The sequence below is a fragment of the Glycine max genome, chromosome 19 (assembly GCF_000004515.6).
Source record: "Glycine max cultivar Williams 82 chromosome 19, Glycine_max_v4.0, whole genome shotgun sequence".
Lineage (NCBI taxonomy): Eukaryota > Viridiplantae > Streptophyta > Magnoliopsida > Fabales > Fabaceae > Glycine > Glycine max.
In genome coordinates this window covers 7495593-7518544 of record NC_038255.2, presented here as the reverse complement: position 1 = coordinate 7518544, position 22952 = coordinate 7495593, and the positions used below count along the sequence as shown (strand labels likewise).

Sequence of the window (22952 nt, the reverse complement as noted above, 5' to 3'; positions counted from 1 at the left end):
TCTTGCTCGAAATTCCCATACTGAATATCTTTAGTTTTAATTATTAGATCTGGGTTTATAATTTCTAGTTTGCATATAACTGGGTCTTTTTCCCAATATTTTGTAGGGTCTTCTCCTATTATGCTAGTTTTATTTAATCCATCTATAATTTGTTGTATATTATCAAAGGTTATAATTTTATTAATTTTGACAGATTTGTAATCAGATTCTGCTACAGATAACTCATATTGTAACTTTGTTTCAGTTAGAATACTTTCATAGCAAGAATCGTGAGATGTGTCACATGTTTCTATATTGCTATGATTTTTTGATTCTTTTATTTTGCAACTACCGGGTATATCACAAGGACATTGTTTATTGTTGGTGGGGGCATCACCACGCTTTGTTCGTAACTCTGATGAGATTTCATCTATTATTGGTGACATTTGTGAGTTTGTAGAGATTAATATGTAATCTTTTGTAATAGTAATTGATCTATTATTATGTATAATAAAATCAAGTCCTAAAATCATTTTTTCTTTAGCAGGCCGTAAGTCTACTACATCTGCTTTATTTATAAAAATTTTATTACCAAAAATTTCACAATTTGTGGATAATTGGATAGTGAAATTTCGTGTTTCTGTATCATTTGTTATTATGTCTCCAGACATTGTTCTAGTTTTGGTTATTATATTACTTTTAAAACAATTTTGCTGAGGTACAACACTTTGGCATATAGAAGTAAAAGAACAACCAGTATCTACCAAGGCTTGCAAAATAATTTCAGTTTGGTTAAATTTATTTATTTTGGGAAAATTTATTTTAACTAAAATGTGTAGGCTTTTGTTTTTCTCTTTATTGCAAATTATAGGGATGCAATCTTTATTTTGTAATGCCATAAGCCCACTAGTATGTTCTTCAGAAAAGTTTGGATTTTTTTCTCTTTCGAAATTTTCGTAAAGAAAATCTACCGTCTTTTCTATTTGGTTTAACCTGGTCTCTAGAGTGGAGATCCGGTTATTTATAATTTTATTTCCAGAATCGTTTTCTTTCTTTGGATCAGGAAATTCGATTTTTAGGATGGTTTGTACGCAGGTTTTGCAGAAGTTTTTGTAGCATAAAATACAGTGAGCCCTTAGCATTTTATGGGGATATCTTTTACAGAAATAACATTCTTTATGGTCCGGTCCTATGTGGAATTGTATTTCATGTTCACAATCACTTAATTCTGTTTTGAACATTAAACTGTATCCCAAATCATCAAGGATTTCTCCATACTGATTATATTTATCATCTACTGGGTATAGATTTGTATATTCATTTTTTGTGAATTCGTTCAGAATTTTATAGTCTTTGTTAGGCTCTTCTTCTCCAGATGTATAGTCAGCCCAACTAACTATTGAATATATTTCTGAATCTGTAGAGATTGTTTCATCTATGGGGATAAGATTCATCCTACAGCTTTTTATCAGTTCTGCTTCTCTTGTGAACAAATTAGTTTTATTTGGACAATCCCTTGAATAATGTCCTGGTTGGTGGCAAGCATAACATTCTAATTGCTTTGTATATGTTTTATTATCTCTAAGTTTTCTAACATGTCTCTCTTTATTGAGAGTGGGTTTCCTAGAGTTAGAGGCTCTAATTGAATACCGTCTGGTTGGATTCTTTCTTTTAAACGGTTGTTTTCTTGGAGGTTTATACTGAGGTCTTTTCCTCATAATTTCTTTGTGGTATTTTTGGGGAGTATATATTTGTTTACAGATTTCTGAATCAGCCATTTTTATTTGTTTATTAATGGCTATGTTTTTACATGTGTCTTCCATCACCTTCATTATGTGTTGGATCCTGACAGTTAAATTATTCATAACTGGGTCAACTTGGTCGTCATTCCAACTGTCTCTAATTTTTTGTCCTAATTTACCCGGGAGTTTTAAAAATAGTTTTTCTCCTAAAGATCTATCTGTAAATCCTCCTGCTATGGAGGCATACATTAGGTAATCTTGGGTAAATTCTTTTATCTTGCCAAAATAGCTTATAGAGAGTCTTTCTAAGTTGCCCATATAAATTTTTTGTCTGATGGTATTTCCATCGTTTACAGATTGGGCTGTGAAAATTCTTTGTATTAGACTACAAAAATTATGGATATTTGGACCAGGGTCTATTAGGTTTGTTTTGATTTGTTCTGGGAAGCTTTGTTTAAAAGATTCCCAACAAGCCCTAGCTATATCTCCTAGATATGTCTCGGCTCTTGCTATCATGTCTTGACTATTGGCTACATGATTTTCATGGTTTACCTTATAGTCTCTTATTACAGTAGAAGTCCATTGTTCTATGTAATTTGGAAGTAGTTGTGGGTCAATGCTTCCTATATTTAATAAAAGAGATGTCATATTGAATGTTGGTTCTATGGGCATCCTTTTTCCCTTTGATTTTATATTTTCTCCTAGAGTTAAATCTATTGGAGTAATGACTTTTTCACGAGGGGGGAATCCCGTGTTATAATCTTCTGTAATATAATCGAATTGGGGGTTGAAATTTGAGCTAGAAGCTTCATTCATAAATCCCTTGTGAGTTTCAGGAAATGATATTAATGATTATGTTTCATTAACTTCAGAATTTTTATTAAACATTTGTTTAAAGTTGATTTCATTTTCGTAAAATTTATTTAAATCAATCTTTGTCAGTAAATCTTCAATCTTATCTTCATCAGAATTTTCTTTATCTATTGATGAGAATAGTCTTTGTCTGAAAACATATTCATTTTCTTCATCAGTTAGAAGAACAAATTCTAGAACCAGACAACTCGAACAAATAGTGGATATAGAAAAGTAATGTCGTTTGGACTAAAAAATGCGCCACAAATTTTTCAACGAAAAATGGATAATATTTTTGGAAATTACAAAGAATTCACTTGTACGTATATAGATGACGTACTTATCTTTTCAAAAACTAAAGAAGAACACTATTTGCATCTCAAACAAGTTCTTCATTTATTTGAAAAATTTGGGTTGATTATTTCAAAATCAAAAATGGAAATTTGTAAAACCCATATTTCCTTTTTAGGAACAGAAATAGGAAACGGAAAAATAAGGCTACAACCTCATATATCTCAAAAAATCCTTAGTTTCCCAGACAAAATGGAAGACATAAAAACCTTAAGAGCTTTTCTAGGTCTGCTTAATTATGCAAGAAATTTCATCAAAGACCTGGGAAAATATACAACCCCTCTTTATAACAAAACGTCTTTGACTGGACAAAGAAAATTCAATACTGAGGATATAAAGTTAGTTCAAAAGATTAAAGAAATGGTTAATAACTTACCATATCTGTCTTTACCATTAGATTCTGATTATTTAGTTATAGAATGTGATGGTTGTGAACAAGGATGGGCAGCCATCCTAAAGAAAAAGAAAAATAAATATGAAAAGATCCATGATGAAGAAATTTGCAGATATGCCTCGGGAAAATATCATACAAAACCTCAGGTATACTCAACATCTACAAACTATGAAGTAAATGCTGTAATAAATGCTTTAGAAGGATTTAAACTCTTCTTAATCAATAAAAGCGAAATCACCATAAGAACTGATTGTGAAGCAATAATAGCTTATGGTAGTCAACAAATAAATACTGATAAAAAACCCCACAAAAGATGGCTTTTATTCCAAGAATATGTATATCATAATGGAATAAATATAAATTTTGAACACATAAAAGGAGTAAAAAATGTTACGGCTGATATTCTCTCTCGTTTTGCAGGAATACAACAAAATGAAACCTTGTAAGGTTTCCTACCAAAATATAAAGCAGAAGATGAACTTCGGTAATCAAGAATTGCCGGTACTTACAAATGAGTTTCACTACCCTGGTAGAGAAGCTGTGAATGATAAATTCAATTGTCTCATTGACAATATTTGGAATATTCCCAAAAATACAAATAATAATGAGCAATTTGTTTGTTCGGTAAAAAAGGGTATCATCTATGCTCTATACAATTTCTGCATTGCAGATAACCAAAGAGTTCCTCTTCTTACAAAAGCCTCTCCTTCTGGAAAAGGCTATACAGCTTTTGTCCTGTTATCGGGACCACATAAAGGTGTTTATACCAATTTCAAAGACCTTTGCCTTGCAAAGGAGGGTATTCAAAGCCCAATCTACAAAGGTTTCTATTCAAGGGAAGAAGCAGAAAAAGCCCTTGAATTAAATACCACAGACATTAACAAAATAAAAAGGTCTCTTGAACCAGAAAACCCAACCATAATCATAAACGCTGGCCAAACCAAGACCAGCCAAAAGACCTACAAAGACACGGTCAGCCCAAATACCCCAGGCTCAACAAATGACCTAAACTTAGACAATTTTAAGAAAATACAAAGTTTATTGTTTAAGGTACACAATAATCAAACCCAAATTCCGGGACTATACATAGGTGTACATGCTTATTTTAACCAAAAAAATTTATGTATTAATAAAACCCCATATTGCCAAGACAAAACCAATTGTCCTTGCAAGATAAAATTCCTCTTTAGGAAAGCCAGGCTAGACATGGACCAGTTTAAATCTTTCGGATATGAAGACTTAGCAATTTCTGCAAAAAGTCTATTGGACTACGGATGTTTGGAATCAATCCTGATTCCTCCATCTGATAGATTCAAAGGATTTAATCCCTCAATCAATGAGGCCATAAACTTAATCCAGGCAGAAATGATGGATTACATCGCCATCAAGATAACTACTTGCCCGAGCAACTTCACTGCTCAGAATTATCCTTGCCATGTTATGAAACTCTTACCAGAGGATCATAGAGTTTATCCCTGCCTATTCAATGATGAATATGAGAGCTGGGATGTACAAGGCAATACACAATACCAGTACAGCCTTATGAGGGCACAAATTCAGGGCTATCAATGGTTCTTCTCAGAAGAAGACAAACGTGAGTTTGATCTGATAAAAGAAACTCATGATACAAAACTCTTCCTGCCCTTATACAATGGAAAATTTTTCATTCCTTTTCCGGTGGATCTCAACAACAAATTAGTTCAATTCTTCCAGAAAGAGAAAAAAGACAAGGAGATTTATGAAGCCAGTGGGTGCCATGGACAACAAACTCCTCCTTTCCCTTCTACTGATCTTTCAATGGAAGATTCATCTGACATTTTCTGTTCTGGAAATATCCAAGATGAAGAAGATGTTACAATTACAAAAGCAAGCAAGAGTTGATGACAAATGTATCCTGCCCAAAGAAAAGTTAAAAAAAAAAAGAAAAAAAGGCAGGAATCTTTACTATTGCATAAGATTAGACACCAAGCTTATCTGTAATAAAAGTATCTGTAAAGGACAACCCTGTGACAGAGTAAAGGAACGGTAATGTTACTGTTCTTGACTGAAGGGGTTTTGTCTTGTTATGTAAACTTTCTCTATATAAAGGGTGTTAAGGTTCAGTTGAACATACGCTGAACAAGACCATACCCAATAGTGAGAGAGAAAGAAACTTAAGCTTGTAATAGTTGTCTGTGCAATAATATCAAGTTCTTTTCTGCATCTCTTCCCCTACCCCAAAAGTTTTCTCCGATAAACTGTAAGTATGAATCTCACTATGTCTGGCTAGTTCTTGTGAAGGCACCCTCAAGGGGCCTTAGTTATCTTCATTTGGAAAATGCGAATATGATTTAGAACCCTACTGCTTGTAAATAAGTATTTTTTTTTTCTTTCCTTTCTTTCCTTTGCTTGTTTTTCAAAAACCTGGGATTGGTAAGCCTGCAAAGGTGTGCCCTTGATAACTGTTTTTGAAAAACTATGAAAGTCCTTTTTGGTTAGGCTGGTGCTTGGAGGAAAATAAGATCTACATAAGACCCAAAAGTAAGTATGGGCAGTTTGCGATCTTCAGTACTCAGCTTAATATCCAGAAAACTGATAAGGACGTTGTTGTTCTTTTTTTTTAAAAAAAAAAAGAGAGAGTTACGGGTTCATCATATTCTATATTTTTCCAAATAAGATATCTTATAGTGTCCACTTGAGGATTGCCCTCTATCCATCTAATCTGATCTTCTCCTTCCGCATATTGCTTACTCTCAATTGTTATTAGTTTTAAACTTGCAAATATAATATAAATCTAACTAGGAGGCTTTGCCACCTTTGCTGATCTATATTATATTTTTACTTTGTGCTATATTTTTACTTTGTGTTTGTGCTATATTTTATTTTTCTGTGCACTTTTACTTTGTGCTTTCTTTTATTTTTCTGTGCACCTTTGTTTTATTTCCTTATACGGGTTTTTGGTACCTATATGGTCTTACATGTTATGAATTATTTAGTATTTTTTAATATAATCCAAGTCATGTCAGTCAACCATTAATTCACTTAATCTACCCTTGACCTAGTGATTTAGTACCCTGACAAAGTCAATAATTGGTTTGAGTTTGATAACAAAAAGTAAAGAAATTTTACAAAAAATAGAACCATATAACCAAAAGGTGAATCTAGTCGACGCTAAAGTCATCAGACTAGAGAACATTTTCCCTAAGCCAGTCAGCCACACTAAGCTTAAACAAAAAAAAAAAAAGATAACACAGCAACAAAACGTTGTTTTGGAAAGGAAAATTTAACTTTATAGAGAAATATACATCTCTAGAAGTAAGTGTTTACTTGTAAAAATATGTCCAATTGTCTCAGGGTCGAAGAAAGATACAATAAATATCGATATAGAATCCCAAACACTACATATTGAATGCCAAGTATTTACTATATTTCTAGTAATATATATATATATATATATATCATACATATTTGTGAAAAAATTATTGAATTTTTAAAAAAATTGGTCTCTATTTTAAAATGGGGATTAAAATTATGGATTGGACAAAATGGGAAAAACAGGGTTTGATTTTAGCCTAACCAAAAAACCATTAAATATCATCACATATTATCGAGGCAAAATTTTAAATCTAATTGGAGAACACACCAACGTAACTATAGCACTGCATTTAAATTAAATTTTCCACATATTTATGAAAGCATAATCAAGGGAATTAATTTTAATAATTTATAAGATTAAATATCATTTTAGTCCTCCAAACATTGTCTTTTGTCTATTGGATTTAGTCCTCCTAAAATAAATTCATTGCATTTGGTCCCTAAAATTTTCATAATTCCTCTATTAAATCCTTTATTTAACTTCGTTATTTTCTTTTTCATGTAAGTTACCTCGATGGCCTGTTATAGACAATGTGGCTGAAATTCAATTTATTATAGTCAATGCACCTACCGATGTTTCTTTCCAGTGATAAGTTCCACCAACATCAGAGGTAAGATATGAATTTCATCGTATGTACTTCTTGTTTGAAATAATATAGTTGTAATTTTTTTTCCTACCCTTACCGTGAATGCTAATGCTAGTAATGTAAAGGTTAATGCAATGATGGGAGACCATGGCAAGTCTCCCATTTTAGGAAACCAATTTTTCACCATTAGATACAGTAGCTTTTCAATGAACGCCAAGGATTTTTTCTTCAATTTTACCGTCTTTCGTTTTCATTTTCCCCCTATTTCACAAATTGTATTAGTTCTCGATTTGTTAATGATTTTTTAATTATTCAACTTTTTTGTTTTATTGGCATTTTGGAGTTGAAATATGATGATTTTTTTGTTTATTTTAGCTTTCAAGTAATTTTGATCAAACCCGGATTTAAATCTTGGACCACTTGGTTAAGGGACCTAAGCCGCTACCAATTGTGCCAACCGCTCTTGATACAAACAAAATTTTATGATATAGATACGAAAAAAATAATTTATATATGATATATATTTAGTATAAAATTTAAATATTTAATATATACCAGTTCGGCTAGCGACCCACGTTCAGTTCAACCACTGACCCATCAACCTGGTGCCCTGATCGAATCATGATCGGTATAGTCTTGATACCACTGAGCAAGTTAGTTCTTTAGCCTCCAACTCCTTAAGTTGACAACTTATACAAGGTGGGATGATGAATTTAATCACATAATATACTCCGCCATTTTTTGGCGGATTATGTGGGTTGGTTTGATGAATTCAACCTGTTTTACCACCCTATTACATTATGTGGCAAAATGATGTTTGAATTTCCATTAGAAGAGAGGTGTATAATTAGTGTTTCACTAAGCTTATAAAAGGATTGCTCCTTCAAAGTAGAATACTTGAAAAAAAAACAAAATTAGAGTAATTAAAAAAGTAAAAATTTGACAAATAATCAATACTTTTTTATATCTAATATACATGAGAATCAATAAGAATATGTTTTATAGCATTATTACATAACTTTAATTACTCATCAATATATCTTTATAGAATATTTCTCTATTAATATTTCCTAATACTTTAAAAAGATAAAAATTACTAACAAGGGTTGAGTCTAACAAAGAGGTAAATCTTTCATGATAGGAATGACAACGTGGGTCAATCATGTCGACAAGTTGACCTGCCAACAAAAGTGTGTAGAGAAATACAGCCCTTTGATAACTGGGCGGGTTGACCAACAAATAGATAGAATGACATGCTATGAAATGATGAGTTTGTTGGTTGATAAAGTAAACTTCCAAAAAATAGAGTGGGTTAGGCATAACAGGTTACAAAGGTTAGTTGTCAAGCCTCCAACCCCCTGAGTTAACAATTTACGTAGGGCAGGTTGATGAATTTAATAACCTAATACATTTTGTTATTTTTTTATATATTAAGTGGGTTGACCTAACAAATTCAACTCATATTACCACCCTTATCCCACTAGAAAAGAGGTTTACATTTAGTATTTTACTATGCATAAAGGTTGTGTTTGGAATAAAAAAACAAAATAATCAATTTCATGAAGAAGTCTACAAAAACAAAGAAGAAGGAAATAGCAAAGATTCTCAATCCAAATAAAATCAAATAAACGTGGATCTTTCAAGGGAGTGGAGAACTTCAAGGTATCATCCTCTTGATAATATCATAGGTGACATCTCAAAAGGGGTAACAACTCGACACTCCCTTAAAGATGCATGCAATAACATGACTTTTGTCTCTCTAATTGAACCTGAAAACATAAATGAAGCCATAATTGATGAACATTGGATTTTTTTCTATGGAAGAAGAATTAAATCAATTTGAAAGAAATTGGATGAACATGGAATAATCATTAGAAATAAGGCTAGATTAGTGGCTAAAGGATATAACCAAGAAGAAAGAATAGATTATGAAGAAACTTATGCTCCAATAGCTAGGTTGGAAGCCGTTAGAATGTTACTTGCCTTTGCATCAATAATGGGTATCAAACTTTATCAAATGGATGTTAAAAGTGCATTTTTAAATGGATTTATTAGAGAAGAAGTGTATGTTGATCAACCTACTGGATTTGAAAATTTAGATTTGCCCAATCATATTTTTAAATTGAAAAAGGCTCTATATGGTTTAAAACAAGCCCCTAGGGCTTGGTATGAACGATTGATCAAATTTATTTTAGAAAAGGGCTCACTAGAGAAAAGGATGATATCATACTTTTCATTAAAAGAAAAATGCATGATATTCTCTTAGTTCAAATTTATTTAGATGATATAATCTTTGGTGCTACTAATGATTCATTGTGCAAAGAATTCTCTAAAGATATGCAAAGTGAATTTGAAATGTCTATGATGGGTGAGTTGAATTTCTTTCTTGGACTACAAATAAAACAAACCAAATATGGAATATTTATTCGTCAAGCAAAACATTACAAAGAATTGCTTAGCAGGTTTGGGATGGAAAATGCTAAACCAATGGCCACCCCAATGAGCACTGCTTGCTACTTGGATAAAGATGAAGTCTCTTCTCTATTTATTAGCAAGTAGATCAGATATTAATTTCAGTGTTTTCATGTGTTCTAGATATCAAGCCAATACCAAAGAATCTCACCTTAGTGCCGTCAAAAGAATAATGAGATATTTATTAGGCACTATAAATCTAGGCTTGTGGTATCCTAAGAATTCTTCTTACAACTTAGTAGAATACTCTGATTCTGATTTTGCTGGATTCAAACCTGATAAAAAAAACACTAGTGGGACTTGCCACTCTATTGGTTCTGCACTAGTATCATGGCATAACAAAAAGCAAAATAGTGTTGTCTTATCTACTGCAAAAGTGAAATATATTTCTACTAGAAGTTGTTGTGCACAAATCCTTTGGATGAGACAACAACTCTCTAATTATGGCTTAATGCTTGATCATATTGCTATCCGTTGTGAAAATACGAGTGTAATTAGAGTTTGTTGACACAAATAATCAATTGGTTGATATCTTTATAAAACCTTTGCCAAAAGAAAGCTTCTTTACTATAAGAAGAGAATTAGGACTTATTGACCAATCTGACTTAGACTCCTAATCAATTTAATTGCCTACGATCTTTGTTCTCTTGCATATTTAAAAGTTTTAGGATATGTAATTGATTATCAACACCTGTAGTCTCGGACTTGCCATTAGGTGGTGCATAGTTGGGAGGTAAGCCATATGGCGAGAAAGCATGCATGTTTTGAATTTGAACATAAAGTTTGAATTTGAACATAAAGGTAGCTGCTCGTACCTCCCAACTCTTTGCTTCCTTGACCTACCCTATCCGAGGTCAGATGATTTATTTGGTTGAGGCCAAATGGGGGAGTCGGCTCCACCTCAGCAACAGTGCTTGTAGCAGCAACGGCAGCCACATTGACTTCCATTATCTTTTTCATGCTCATCATGACCTCCATCATTGTGATCATTTGCTCTTTCAGGGCCTCCATGTCGGCCTTCATCTACTCTTGCACCTCCTCTATTTCTCCCATTACCCTAGCTGTAACACACGTTCGGTAAGGGCATCATAAATTGTGTTCTTTCCTTTTGATAACAATGATTGTAGTTTTCAAGGAAAGAATGCAATGAGCAATGCAACCAATGAAAAGCATGGATGTATGAGAATGATGCATGGTTGAAGTATTGCAAATTTTACACAGGATATAGGGTTGAATCAATTTAGATGGTCCATCATCTTGTCAAAGTGAAACTGTGAATAACACATGGACATTAACAACCCTCAATTCTTTTGTAAATTGGCTCAATTATGTGTTAGCAGTAGACAAAGAAACGATGTAGCTAGATTCATCTTTTGCCCCAATTTTTGCAAGCCGGTTACTTCCATACTTGACCTTGACTTTGATTAACCTTTTCTTAAAAGCATGTGCTTGGTTCAACCCCATAATCCAAGGAATAGCAATTTTGATTGCCAATACTTTGACAACATCTCATAGAGATGAATAACTCGGGCATACTTATGCTATGCATGGCAAAGGCAATTATGAGATGCCCTAAGAACCACCATTTCCTAGTTAACCATGCATTAGGCACCATGGTTCACATGATTTTCCAATTATTTTTTTTAGAGAAATGGGTGTATAATCCCAACATGGTTGGTTTATAGCCATCATTATGGTACCAAACACATGCAACTAAGAATATGGCGTGACTTTCTTTTGTTCTTTTTTTTGCTTTTGCTTTTTGTTTTTTTCAGAGGAAAATGCAAGGATCATGCATCAGTGAACATGAAAATAAAAGGTACGCAGTTTGTAGAACAAAAAAGCATGTTGAATGAAAATGCATGATGATGCAATGACTCATGCAAAATGCAATGTATGAATATGATAAATGACAAATGCAGGAACGATATGTTCATTACGATGCCATGAAGAGATGCATGATGCAATTAAGGAATATGCCAGAGTAAGTTTTCTATGTGCCCCTGATTGAGGAATCTAATGGAAAAGATCCAAAAGTCCCATTCTAGTGACAATTCCCAAGTGTGGTTTCATGTAAACTTACCGGCTTCCAGATATATCATCCTCTTAGGTAATACATTATGGCGATAGGGACTATTAGTGATAATGCATTACTAAAAAGGAAAAATCTAGATGAGGCTTCACTATCATCAAGCGAGTCGGAGACCCAGCATGACAACAGATAGACCTCCAGACCTTATGGATCACATAGACCTAGGCATAGGGCCTAATATCTCAACGCGTGTGCGAGCTGCAGGTGTCATGTGTGTGTAGAAAAAAGTATTTACTACTATGAATGTAATCGATAGACAAACACACATCAAACACAACAACACAGCAAAGGTTATGTACAAATATGGACAAAAACCAAAGGTAAGAGGGAAGAGAGAACATATATAAAGAAGAAGTCATGATAAGATGTTGCACACTAATTGAATGGCCTAAATCTCTAAAAACAGTCCCCAGTGAAGTCGCCAACTGCCGCAACCTGCCCCCCGGCGGGGGCGCGAAAAGGCCTCTCGTGCGAGTCAAGGGTGCGTCTTCCATCGAAGGAAAACGCATGGAGTCGCCACCAACATTTATTCGAGGACAACGTCGAAAAAACCTAAAAGGCGATGGTCTGCATTTTATGAAAATGAGGGTTCGGGAGCTGTTTACGTACAGGAAAGGTATTAGCACCTCACGCGCTCGTCACAAGGGACGGCAGACTTCAATCAAGTGTGCAAATATGACTTCAAAACTTTATATTTTCCTTTTTTATGTTGTTATGTATTTTTCCCTTTTTTATATTTTTATCTTTTTTTGCTTTTTATGTTTTTTACTTTTTTGTGGTCGACAAGGGTGTTTCCCTCGCTCCTACGTATCCTCAATTGTGATGAGGAAATTAGACCTACGTAGTTCTTTAAGAACTAAACATTGGTTATGTTGTTTTTATCTTCTTTCGCAAGATTGATTTTAACCAAACAAAGGTCATTTAAGGCGTTGGACCCTTAAGCAATCTTTTGATTCTTGGAAGGAGAGAATCATTAGGAAACTGGACCCTTTGAACGATCTCTTATTTTTTTAATAGAGATAATCACTAAGGCGTTGGACCCTTTTGGACAATCTCTTGATTTTTGAAAAGAGAGAAACGTTAAGGCGTTGGACCTTTAACAATCTCTTGTTTTTGAAAGGAGAGAAATGTTAAGGCGTTAAACCTTTAACGATCTCTTGTTTTTTGAAAGGAGAGAAACATTAAGGCATTGGACCTTTAACAACTCTTGGTTTTTGAAAAGTGAGAAAGTTAAGGCGTTGGTCCTTTAATAATCTCTTGATTTTGAAAGGAGAAAGTTGTTAAGATGTCGGACCTTTAACAATCTCTTGATTTTTATGGAAGGAGAGAAACGTAAATGCGTTGGACCTTTAACAATCTCTCCCTTTTGGGGGTCGACAAAAGTGGGGCTTTTGCTCCTATGTATCCTCAATTGCGGTGAGGAAATCAGACCTATGTAGTTCATTAAAAACTAAACATTAGTTAAGTTGTTTTTATCTTTCTTCGCAAGATTTATTTTAACCAAAGAAAATTCGTTTAAGGAGTTAGACCTTTAAATGATCTTTTGATTCTTTTAAGGAGAGAATCGTTAGGGCGCTGGGTCCATTGAATGATCTCTTGATTTTTTTAACAGAGAGAATCACTAAGACGCTAGATCCTTTTGGATGATCTCTTGATTTTCAAAAAAGAGAGAAACGTTAAGGCGTTGGACCTTTAACGATCTCTTGTTTTTGAAAGGAAAGAAACATTAGATATTTGAAATGAGAGAAACGTTAAGGCCTTGGACCTTTAACGATCTCTTGTTTTTCGAAAAGAGAGAAAAGTTAAGGTGTTGGACCTTTGATAATCTCTTGATTTTGAAAGGAGAGAATCGTTAAGGCGTCGGACCTTTAACAATCTCTTGATTTGTATGGAAGGAGAGAAACGTTAAGGCATTGGACCTTTAACAATCTCTCCCTTTTTAAGGTCGACAAAAGCGGAGCTTTTGCTCCTACGTATCCTCAATTGCGGTGAGGAAATCAGACCTATGTAGTTCTTTAAAAAGCGGTAAATTTATGCAGTGTGTTGATTTTATACTTTTGAACGGTCCATTTTAACCGATAAAAGCAAAGAGGACCGTTTAAGGCGTTGGACCTTAAAACGGTTTCAAATGACCTTTGCGCGGGCAAAGCTTGGTTTGTGAGTTAATTTTAGCCCTAGCTTCACTTTGTTATTTATCAACTCATTTATAAGAACTTTTAAAGTAAAACGTTCGATTGGAGCTTATTTACCCTTTTTTTATTAACCGAGGTTACAGTGTGAACGATCTGTTGAATTTTATTTTAACAGTGATTAAACGATATTACAACACAAATGATCGGTTGAAATTCATTTTATCATTTATTATGCAAGATAACAGCTTAAATGATCGGTCGAAGCTCGTTAAAAATGGAAGAAAAGGATACCAAAAGTAAACGAGATGAAGATGAAAGCATACAAAGCAAAAATGGACCACCAAGGATGAATAGAATGAATTGAAAGCTTCGAAAATGAAAACTAACCGGTTGACGCTCGACAAACGATGAAGAATGAATGAAGAACATCGAAGAACGGCATAGAAACATTCACAAAATTGATCACGGAAACGTCTCGGAAGCATTACGGAAGCATCTCGGCTTGCATTTTTCCCACTTTCTTCTTCTCCCCAATAATTTTAAGTGATTTCTGAGCTATCAAGGTGCTAAACCCCTCAAACTCAGCCCCCTCACGCCATTTTATAAGAAAATGGGGGAGGTGGTTGCCGCCCAGCTCGCCCAAGCGAGCTGAGTTGCTTCCACATGAAGCAATCCCCTTTCCAGAATATTCTAGATGGGCCCTGATGCTAGGTACACCCCCCAGTTTGACTTGTGCACCCCATTTTTTTTGTTTTTAAGCTTATTTCTTTCCTAAACATTGTGAAACTTTATGGATTACGTGGCAGCGAGTGTCAAGCATCTCAAAGTGGTCAATTAAGGTCCGTATACCGACAAACAATTGTCTCTAGATGAAATTTAGGTATGACACCCAAGTATAATTATTTTCTCCTCCCCTGTTCTACTAGTCAAGAAGCATGATGGGTCTTGGCGTCTATGTGTGGACTATCGGGCATTAAATGCGATAACGATTAAAGACCGTTACCCTATTCCCACCATTGAAGAGCTATTAGATAAATTGGGAGGCGCAAGCTGGTTCTCTAAACTGGACCTTTTGCAAGTTTATTACCAAATTCGGATGCATGAACCTGATGTCGCTAAGAATACGTTTCGCACCCACCATGGTCACTATCAATTTACGGTGATGCCATTCGGGTTGTGTAATGCCCCTTCTTCATTTCATGCTACGATGAATGATATACAGTCGGACCCTGCTGGAACATCTGCTCCACCTAGAGAAAGCTTTTAAGGTACTTCTTCACAATCAATTCGTACTTAAGCTTTCTAAATGTTTTTTTGCGCAGCAACAGGTGGAGTACTTGGGGCATGTGGTTTTGAGTCAAGGGGTTACACCAGTCACTTCTAAAGTCCACACTATCCACCAATGGCCCATTCTGAAAACCACGAGATCTCTATGAAGTTTTTTGGGTCTCGCCGATTTTTACCGTCGGTTTATTCAAGGGTATGCCTCTATATATTGTTGCCCCCTTGGTCAAGCTCACCACTAGGGATCCTTTCGAATGGACTTTCGAGGCTGACCAAGCATTTAAGACCCTAAAGGAGGCTCTAACCTCAGCTCCTGTTCTTATGTTGTTAGATTTCTCCCTCCCTTTTACCCTGGAGACGGACGCCTCAGGGGTGGGCATGGGAGCAGTGCTTTCGTAGAAGGGCCACCCAATTGCATTTTTTAGTAAGCCATTCAGCCCCAAATTATTACAAGCTTCCACTTATGTGCGTGAATTATGTGCGATTACGACTACGGTTAAGAAATGGAGACAGTATCTTCTTGGTCATCCATTCACAATTTTGACTAATCATCGGAGCCTTAAGAAGCTCATGACTCAGGTCATTCAGACCCCAGAGTAGAAAATGTGCTTGTGTAGATGTTATATCTTTCCACTTTAGCATCTCATGTATAAAAATTTGCTGCAGAATCGTTTCCAAAGATGCTGCTAATAACACTGGCTTGTGTTTATCTGAGGAGTCTTAAGTTAGTTTGTGTTCAGTGTTGGCACACAATGATATGATGAACTCTGTTGCAGACAAGCTATCAGCTGTGAAGATGTGTATTCCACCACTTATGGGAAGTTGCAACATCTTGTTTTGATGATTGATCTGATCTGATGTTTGAAGAGGTTCAAAATCACTTTTAACCAACCAAGTTCATTATTTTACTTCGTACAAGATCATTACTACTCTGGTAGTTCATTGCGTAGTTAGCAAGTAATTTTCTGTCACGTAAGTCTAATGGTGTGGTCTTGGTAGAAGTTCTTTGATAATTGTTGTAATTGAACCACCTATATGAACTAACTATGCACTGTAATAAACTTATTGAATATGCCAAACTGTTAGCTTTCCTTTTGTATATTATTTTTCCTCCTTTTCCGTCTCCCTCAAATTTTTGTTCCATTCTTGTGTCTAAACTATTCCCTTAACTATATTTGATGATATGAATTTACAATATTGTTTGGAAGATGGACCATTCTGCAAGTATATGACCTTTCTTTTTATTTCTTTTTGTGTGTGTTTTAGGGGAGGGCGAACACAACGCTACTAGTTGAGTCAAACCGCAATCATATTTTTATCATTTCTTTAGTTTCAAAAAAGCAGACTGCATTTGTCTACCAAAAAACAAACTTCGCAATTTCAGCTTCATAGTAACTATATTCACATTTCAAATGCACAATCATAGTCCACCTGAGATTTTTTTTCTTTCTTTCAGAAGTACAAGCACATTGAAAGTTAACTTAGAAAGTAATGTTTTTCAGACGAATTTGTAAGCAGTTTTGTCAACTCAAACTCAAATACGTTCACTAATGAGATGCAATGATACAAGATGCTTGACCAAAAGATGGTTAGCATATAGATTCTCAATTTCCAATGTTTAATTTAAGACATATATGATGTCCCTGCTGACCCTGAGGATTCTTGTGCTGCAACTTGACAAAAATTGTCTCCTTGCCCAGAAGGTAGGGTAAAGATCGAAAGTTTGCTATGCTAGGAAAAGTCAAATTTACACTCGAGATGGAACAAAATACTAATAATATTTCGATTGAGGGGAGAACCATTCCAATGACAATTACAATAACTTAAATTATTTTGCTAAAAAAAAGTAACTTGATTACTTTAAAAACTTGAACATGAGTTTTTGAAACTTAAAATAAATTTCTTTTTTGGTTTGTGGAGTGCAAGCATGTGATCTCTATAAGAGCATTTTCAATATGGGTGTTTGATGAGTTGCTTAAAATTAAGCAACATTATTTAACAAACTTTTATCATTCTTATCAATAATTATTTAAATGGGTTGCTTAAGTGAGTTGTTTGTATAAATAATTATTGCTTAATTTATTCTTATCAATTAAAGAACTCATTTTCCAATTATAAAATTTAATGTGATTCAAGTTAAACACTCATTCTAACAACTTTAGTATTAAAATCAATTTTTGTGTAAAGTTTTAAATTTATGTGATATTGTAGGGTTCACAAATTTTAAATAAATAACTCATTTAAATAATTATGTATTATAAATATAGTAAGTGATGGTTATTTTTTATGGGCACTTCTAGTCATTACTTTGGTGATGACATAAGTAAGAATCCCAATAGGACAAAAGAACAAGCACACAGATACTGAATGCCGAGTTTTAATCTGTTTCTCTAATCTATCCAGAAAAACATGCTGGCATTTATGGACACATACGTTATTATGAGAACTAGAATAGTCCCCGTGTTTTGCACCATGGATAATTTAATTTTAATGAAAATAAAAATGGTAAATGCAAAATAAAATTAAAAAAAAAGTTAATGTTGTAAAATTAAATCGTGGGAGGCAGAGAAGTGTGCCCGCGCAAGTGACTAAGACTATGAAAGAGAAGAGAAAAAACAGAAGAGAGAGAATAAGAGACAGAGATTGAAGGGATAAAAAGTTATTTTTAGCAGAAGGGATTGAAGTTTGTGAGTTTCGGTGTCGGCATCTAGCAAATGAAATACGCAAATCTTAGTTAATTACAATCTGCAATGAAATAAAATTTATTATACCCTCTGATTTTTTTTTTTAATTTGTTCTTGCTTTTGTTTTATCAATATGCTGGGAATTGAAAGGAAACCTTATGCTTTGTGTGGAATTTGGCCATTGCATATAGCTTGTGACCTTTAGAACGGAGAAAAGCAAAGTGAAAAAATTTGGAGATTTAGTTTGGTATGTACTTATTGGTGTAGTTAGGATTATTCGATTAGGATTTATAACAACCCCATTACTTTGGTGTATGTTGAGAATAACTTAAATCGGTGTGGATTGTATCTTGTCCAGTTATATATATTACATGATTTATTTTGTCACATTAGATAATTAAGTTTGAATTTTTTTTTTCAATTAAAGTCTAAGGACAATTTAGTAAATTTAATTTTTTTAATTTAATATTTAATAAAAAAAGATAATTTAATTATGAATCATCCTAATTCTAAACCCTAACCTTCACTGCTCCATTCTCTCACTGCCTCCCCGTCACCGACTTTGACATTTGTTACTGGCTTCCACACTATGCCTCCGACCTTGTCAACGACCATGTTAGTCACCGTTGTGATTGTGCTTATTGATTAATTTTCTTATTTTTTTAATAGAGATATTTTATACCTCACTTTTAAAAAATCTATGATTTTAATTTCTTATTTTTATAATTGAGATATCTCTTTCACCATTTTTAAAAATATACAATTTTAGTTTTTTTTATCAATTTCAAACTTTTAGATACTTTTTTTTATTTTTTTTAATGAATTACGCTGGCTAGTAATTAAGTATTTTTTTCTATAAAAAATATTTGTCATGTGGATAGTAAACAAACATGTGTTGCTCAATGTTTAAGGAGTACATAGATCAATGAAATTTGATTCAAGGACTAAAATTATAAATTTTTAAAATGAAAAATAATATATCTCAATTAAAAAATAAGACTAAAATCACTAATTTTTTAAGGACGGGAGATGAAATGTTTTAATTTCAAAAATGGAGGGATTAAAACCATGATTTTGAGAAAACAAGGGACACAAATTACATTTTTGACCAAATAAATATTACATGTAATGAATACTACAAATTTAATTTATTTAAATATTGATTATTGATTATAAGATAGGATAAATTTGCTCAATCAAAGATTTTGTGTGGTGATTGAACAACGGGAAAATTTAATTACAGCGGATTAAAAGGGTAAAACTAAAAAACTTTCAATTCCTGCATTATTTGATTGGATTTATTTTATAATATTGGTTAAAATGTAATTTTTGTTCTTTATATTTTCAAATTTGTGATTTTAGTTTTTTTATTTCTATAATTGAGATATTTCATCCTCTATTTTTAAAAAATTAATGATTTTAGTCCCCTATTTTTAAATTGTGATATTTCGTTTTTCACTTTTTAAAAAATTTATAATTTTCATTCTTGTATCGAATTTTAAACGTTGATGTATGCATTTTATAAATGTTGACTGGTACGTGTCTATTTATTATTTACATGATAAATGTTTTTTTTAATTATTTAGCTACTAACAAACTTAATTTATAATTTAAAAAAAAATACATAGTCAATTCTAAAATTGAAAAAGGAGAATAAAATCATATATTTTAAAAAAATATGAAGGATGAAATGTCTAAATTAAAAACTAAAATTATAAATTTTTTAAAAGTAAAAACAAACCGTCTCAATTAAAAAATAGGAAAACTAAAATCGTAGATATATAAAAATATGGAACAAAAATTGCACTTTAGCTTGTAATATTATGTAGCAATTGTGCAAGATTTTTTATAAATTCAAATCTTTCAAACGTTACTTTTCTTATCGGCTAAATTTCACTTTTGATCCATTCTATTTCAATGCTTTTTTGTTTTAATACATTAAATTTTAAATGTTTTATTTTAATCTTTTATGTTTTTGAAAATTCCATTTTAGTCATTTCTTTGATTTTTCATTAATAAAATTTAACTTTGATTTTAAAATAATTAATTTAAAATATTGACAACTAAAAATCTAAAAAAAATCTTCTTACTATTTTTTTCTTCACATTTCCTCTTAGCCAAAACATACCATAAATAATTACTAACGTGTTAATAATTTATGTAACCCAAAGTAGTAATTGAAAAAAAAAAAAAACTTGCGCAGAATGTATCCAAAAAAGATGCTATCAAATTATCAAGGCACTGGCTGCACACCAATAATATTTAACCACTAGCTCCATTATTTATGTAAAATCTATTTTCTATGCCAATGAACACCAATTACCCATATAATATAGAAAATCCCTTTACATTAAATTCACAAGACTTATAAAGACAACTATCGACCAAAAAGTTTTGTCTCTCAATCTTTAACGCAATTACATATTTAAAACTAAAAATCTACAATTACATATTTAATACTAAAAATTATAATTGCCATGCAAGATGGCTGAAAGTTCATTGAACGAATTTGATAATGCATCACTGTTTGCTGCCTCTGATGATGCTGCTGCTGCTACATACATATCTGGATGCATCAATGCATTGTTGGCTGTCACTGTATTAGACTGGGGCAATACTCCACATATAGGTGCATCATCTACTGTCATTATTGGCTGAGCAAAATTCTTGGCATTATTGATCATGTTAGAAGGATATTTTGCTATATATGGCACACCTTGTTGTTCTTCAAGATGGTAATAGTTAGGCCATTGTTCTTCAGGATGAAGGACTGCATAGGGAAAAATGCTAGATGCGCCTACCATGCCCCTGGATTCTATATTGTTTGGTAATTGCATTTGCATCTCATTCTCTTGATGCGCAGTGATCATTTTATTAGATTTCTTCAAATTAACTCTATATTTCTGCCAATCACAAATTATGGAAATAATATTAATTATTACCATGCATATCTATAAAGAAAACAACAACATTAAATTACTGTTTAGAACCACAAAACTTAAGTAGTGCCTCGGTTTGGATTGAAAACAAGACACCTATGTTTCATGTTCAAATCTCAATTAGTTGGCATGGCAATTTATACTGAATTATTCCAAATTTCAAATGCATATATATAGAAACCAACCTGCAAATGACTAGCTACATGCTCTTTTGTCAAACCGGGAACATTCATCACTTCAAGAATCCTCTTTGGTTGTGCCTCTGAAAAATAATCAAGGGAGAAAAAATTGTTAAGTGTCATATAGTTATTGCAAGACCAACAACAAATAAATTATTAATTGTACGAAAAGATAAAATTATTAATACTGAAGAATTAATTAATCATACTATCAAGCCCAAGATGCATTATAGCCCTGACAAATCGCTGTTGCAATTCTCCTTGCCACACTAAACGGGGCTTCTTTGGTGGGGTTGAGCTGTTCTTTTCTGTATTCATCACTCTAGTACCATGAACAGAAGAATCATCTGTTTTTGCTAGCATCTTTTCATTCCACATTTTCCTAGCAACTTGCGTCCACAATATCCTGAATTGGTTTTCATTCAAAGGCTTAATCCAAAAATCACAAGCCCCATGTTTAACAGCTTCCATCAAAGCACTCGTAGTCGTAGCATTATCATGAGACATCACTGCATAATATTGCACTATGATAATTAAGCAAAAAAACAAGTCGAAAACTTACATAAAAAATTAATTTATAGTTTAATTAGTTACTTACTGATAATAGGAACATTAATTTCCTTAGTGGCATGCTTAAGGAATTCATAGCCATCCATATTTGCCATATGAACTTCAGTGAGTATCACATCAATATTGCAACCTTTTTTCTCCCGCACAAAATTCAAAGCAGATGGGGCATCAGAGAATGCAATAACTGCAAAACAAAACAATAATCAACAATTGGAAAGATTCAAAGATCAAATCTTTCTATAGTAAATAAACAGTATCAATTTTATTTTATTTTTTTGAAAATTAAAAGAATCTTTTATTTCAATGTGCCCACACAAGATGTATGAAACAAGATACCACCAAAAAGGCTTACAAAAATAAATTCTTGCAACAGAATAACAATACTTAATTAACCAGCCTTCCCCACACAAATTACATACCCCACAAATAATATACATTACAATTCTGCCCCATAAAACCAACATACTAATACCACACGTTGCCAAATATATGAAACATTGAAACCCACCAACATATAACTACGAAAACCAAATTTCTAATCCCAAACAATATAGTGTAAGTAACTAACCGCGATAATTCCATTGAATACACATTCTTTTAATGAATACAAGAACATTGTGGTCATCATCAACTGCAAGGACCGTAAGACCTTCTGGGAATGGATGAAAGTTAACCTTCTCCTTAGTGGGGTATGTGGCCATTGCTTGCTATAGAACTGAGAAAGAATTCAGTGTTGTGATTTATTCTGTACTGTGTCTACTTTATATAAAGATTTAGATTAGACGGGTAGACAAAAAAGAAAAAAAGAATTGAGAAAAGTGTGTAGAGGTGGTAAGAAAAGTGTCAAGGGATTGATGTAATAAGAAAAACCAAGAAATAAAGATTTATACGGGGAAACAGAGAGAATTTAATTAGTTAAATAAATGAATGATAAGAAAATTGACTTGATTGGCAAGAAGGGATATGATGTTAGTAATAAGGGACAGAAATAATAAATGTAAAAGATAGAGAAAAATCAAATTGTGTGTATCAATAATAATTTCGGTAAGAAAATTTACTTGATTGATTGGTTTTAACGATATTTATGCCTTGAAATATAACAGAGACCGAATCTTATATACGAGTTACCAATCAATTATATCTTTAAACGATTTGATTTCTTAATAGGTTGGTTCGGGTGTTTAATTTATATCACTCAGGCCATAACAGTTTTCCAACGGTAATATTAAGTAACCTGGCAGCTTCTCACATCTCTATTTCCTCTTGATCACTGTCTTTATCTTCTTTCATGTTCTGCTGTCTCTTTCTCCTTCCTTCTTTCACTTCTACTTCCAGTTATAT

At 33.0% G+C, this 22952-nt stretch overlaps 1 protein-coding gene across 1 annotated transcript; it reads right to left on the bottom strand.

Annotated features, from left to right (window-relative positions):
* Positions 1 to 20382: 20382 nt before the first annotated feature.
* On the bottom strand, positions 20383 to 22312 carry LOC102662773 (two-component response regulator ARR2). Its single transcript, XM_014771564.1, has 5 exons — positions 22180 to 22312; positions 21640 to 21795; positions 21251 to 21550; positions 21048 to 21124; positions 20383 to 20826 (listed from the first exon to the last, which is right to left on the bottom strand). Exons 1-5 carry the CDS (start codon positions 22310 to 22312, stop codon positions 20383 to 20385), a joined length of 1110 nt encoding a protein of 369 aa, XP_014627050.1.
* Between the last annotated feature and the right edge of the window lie 640 nt (positions 22313 to 22952).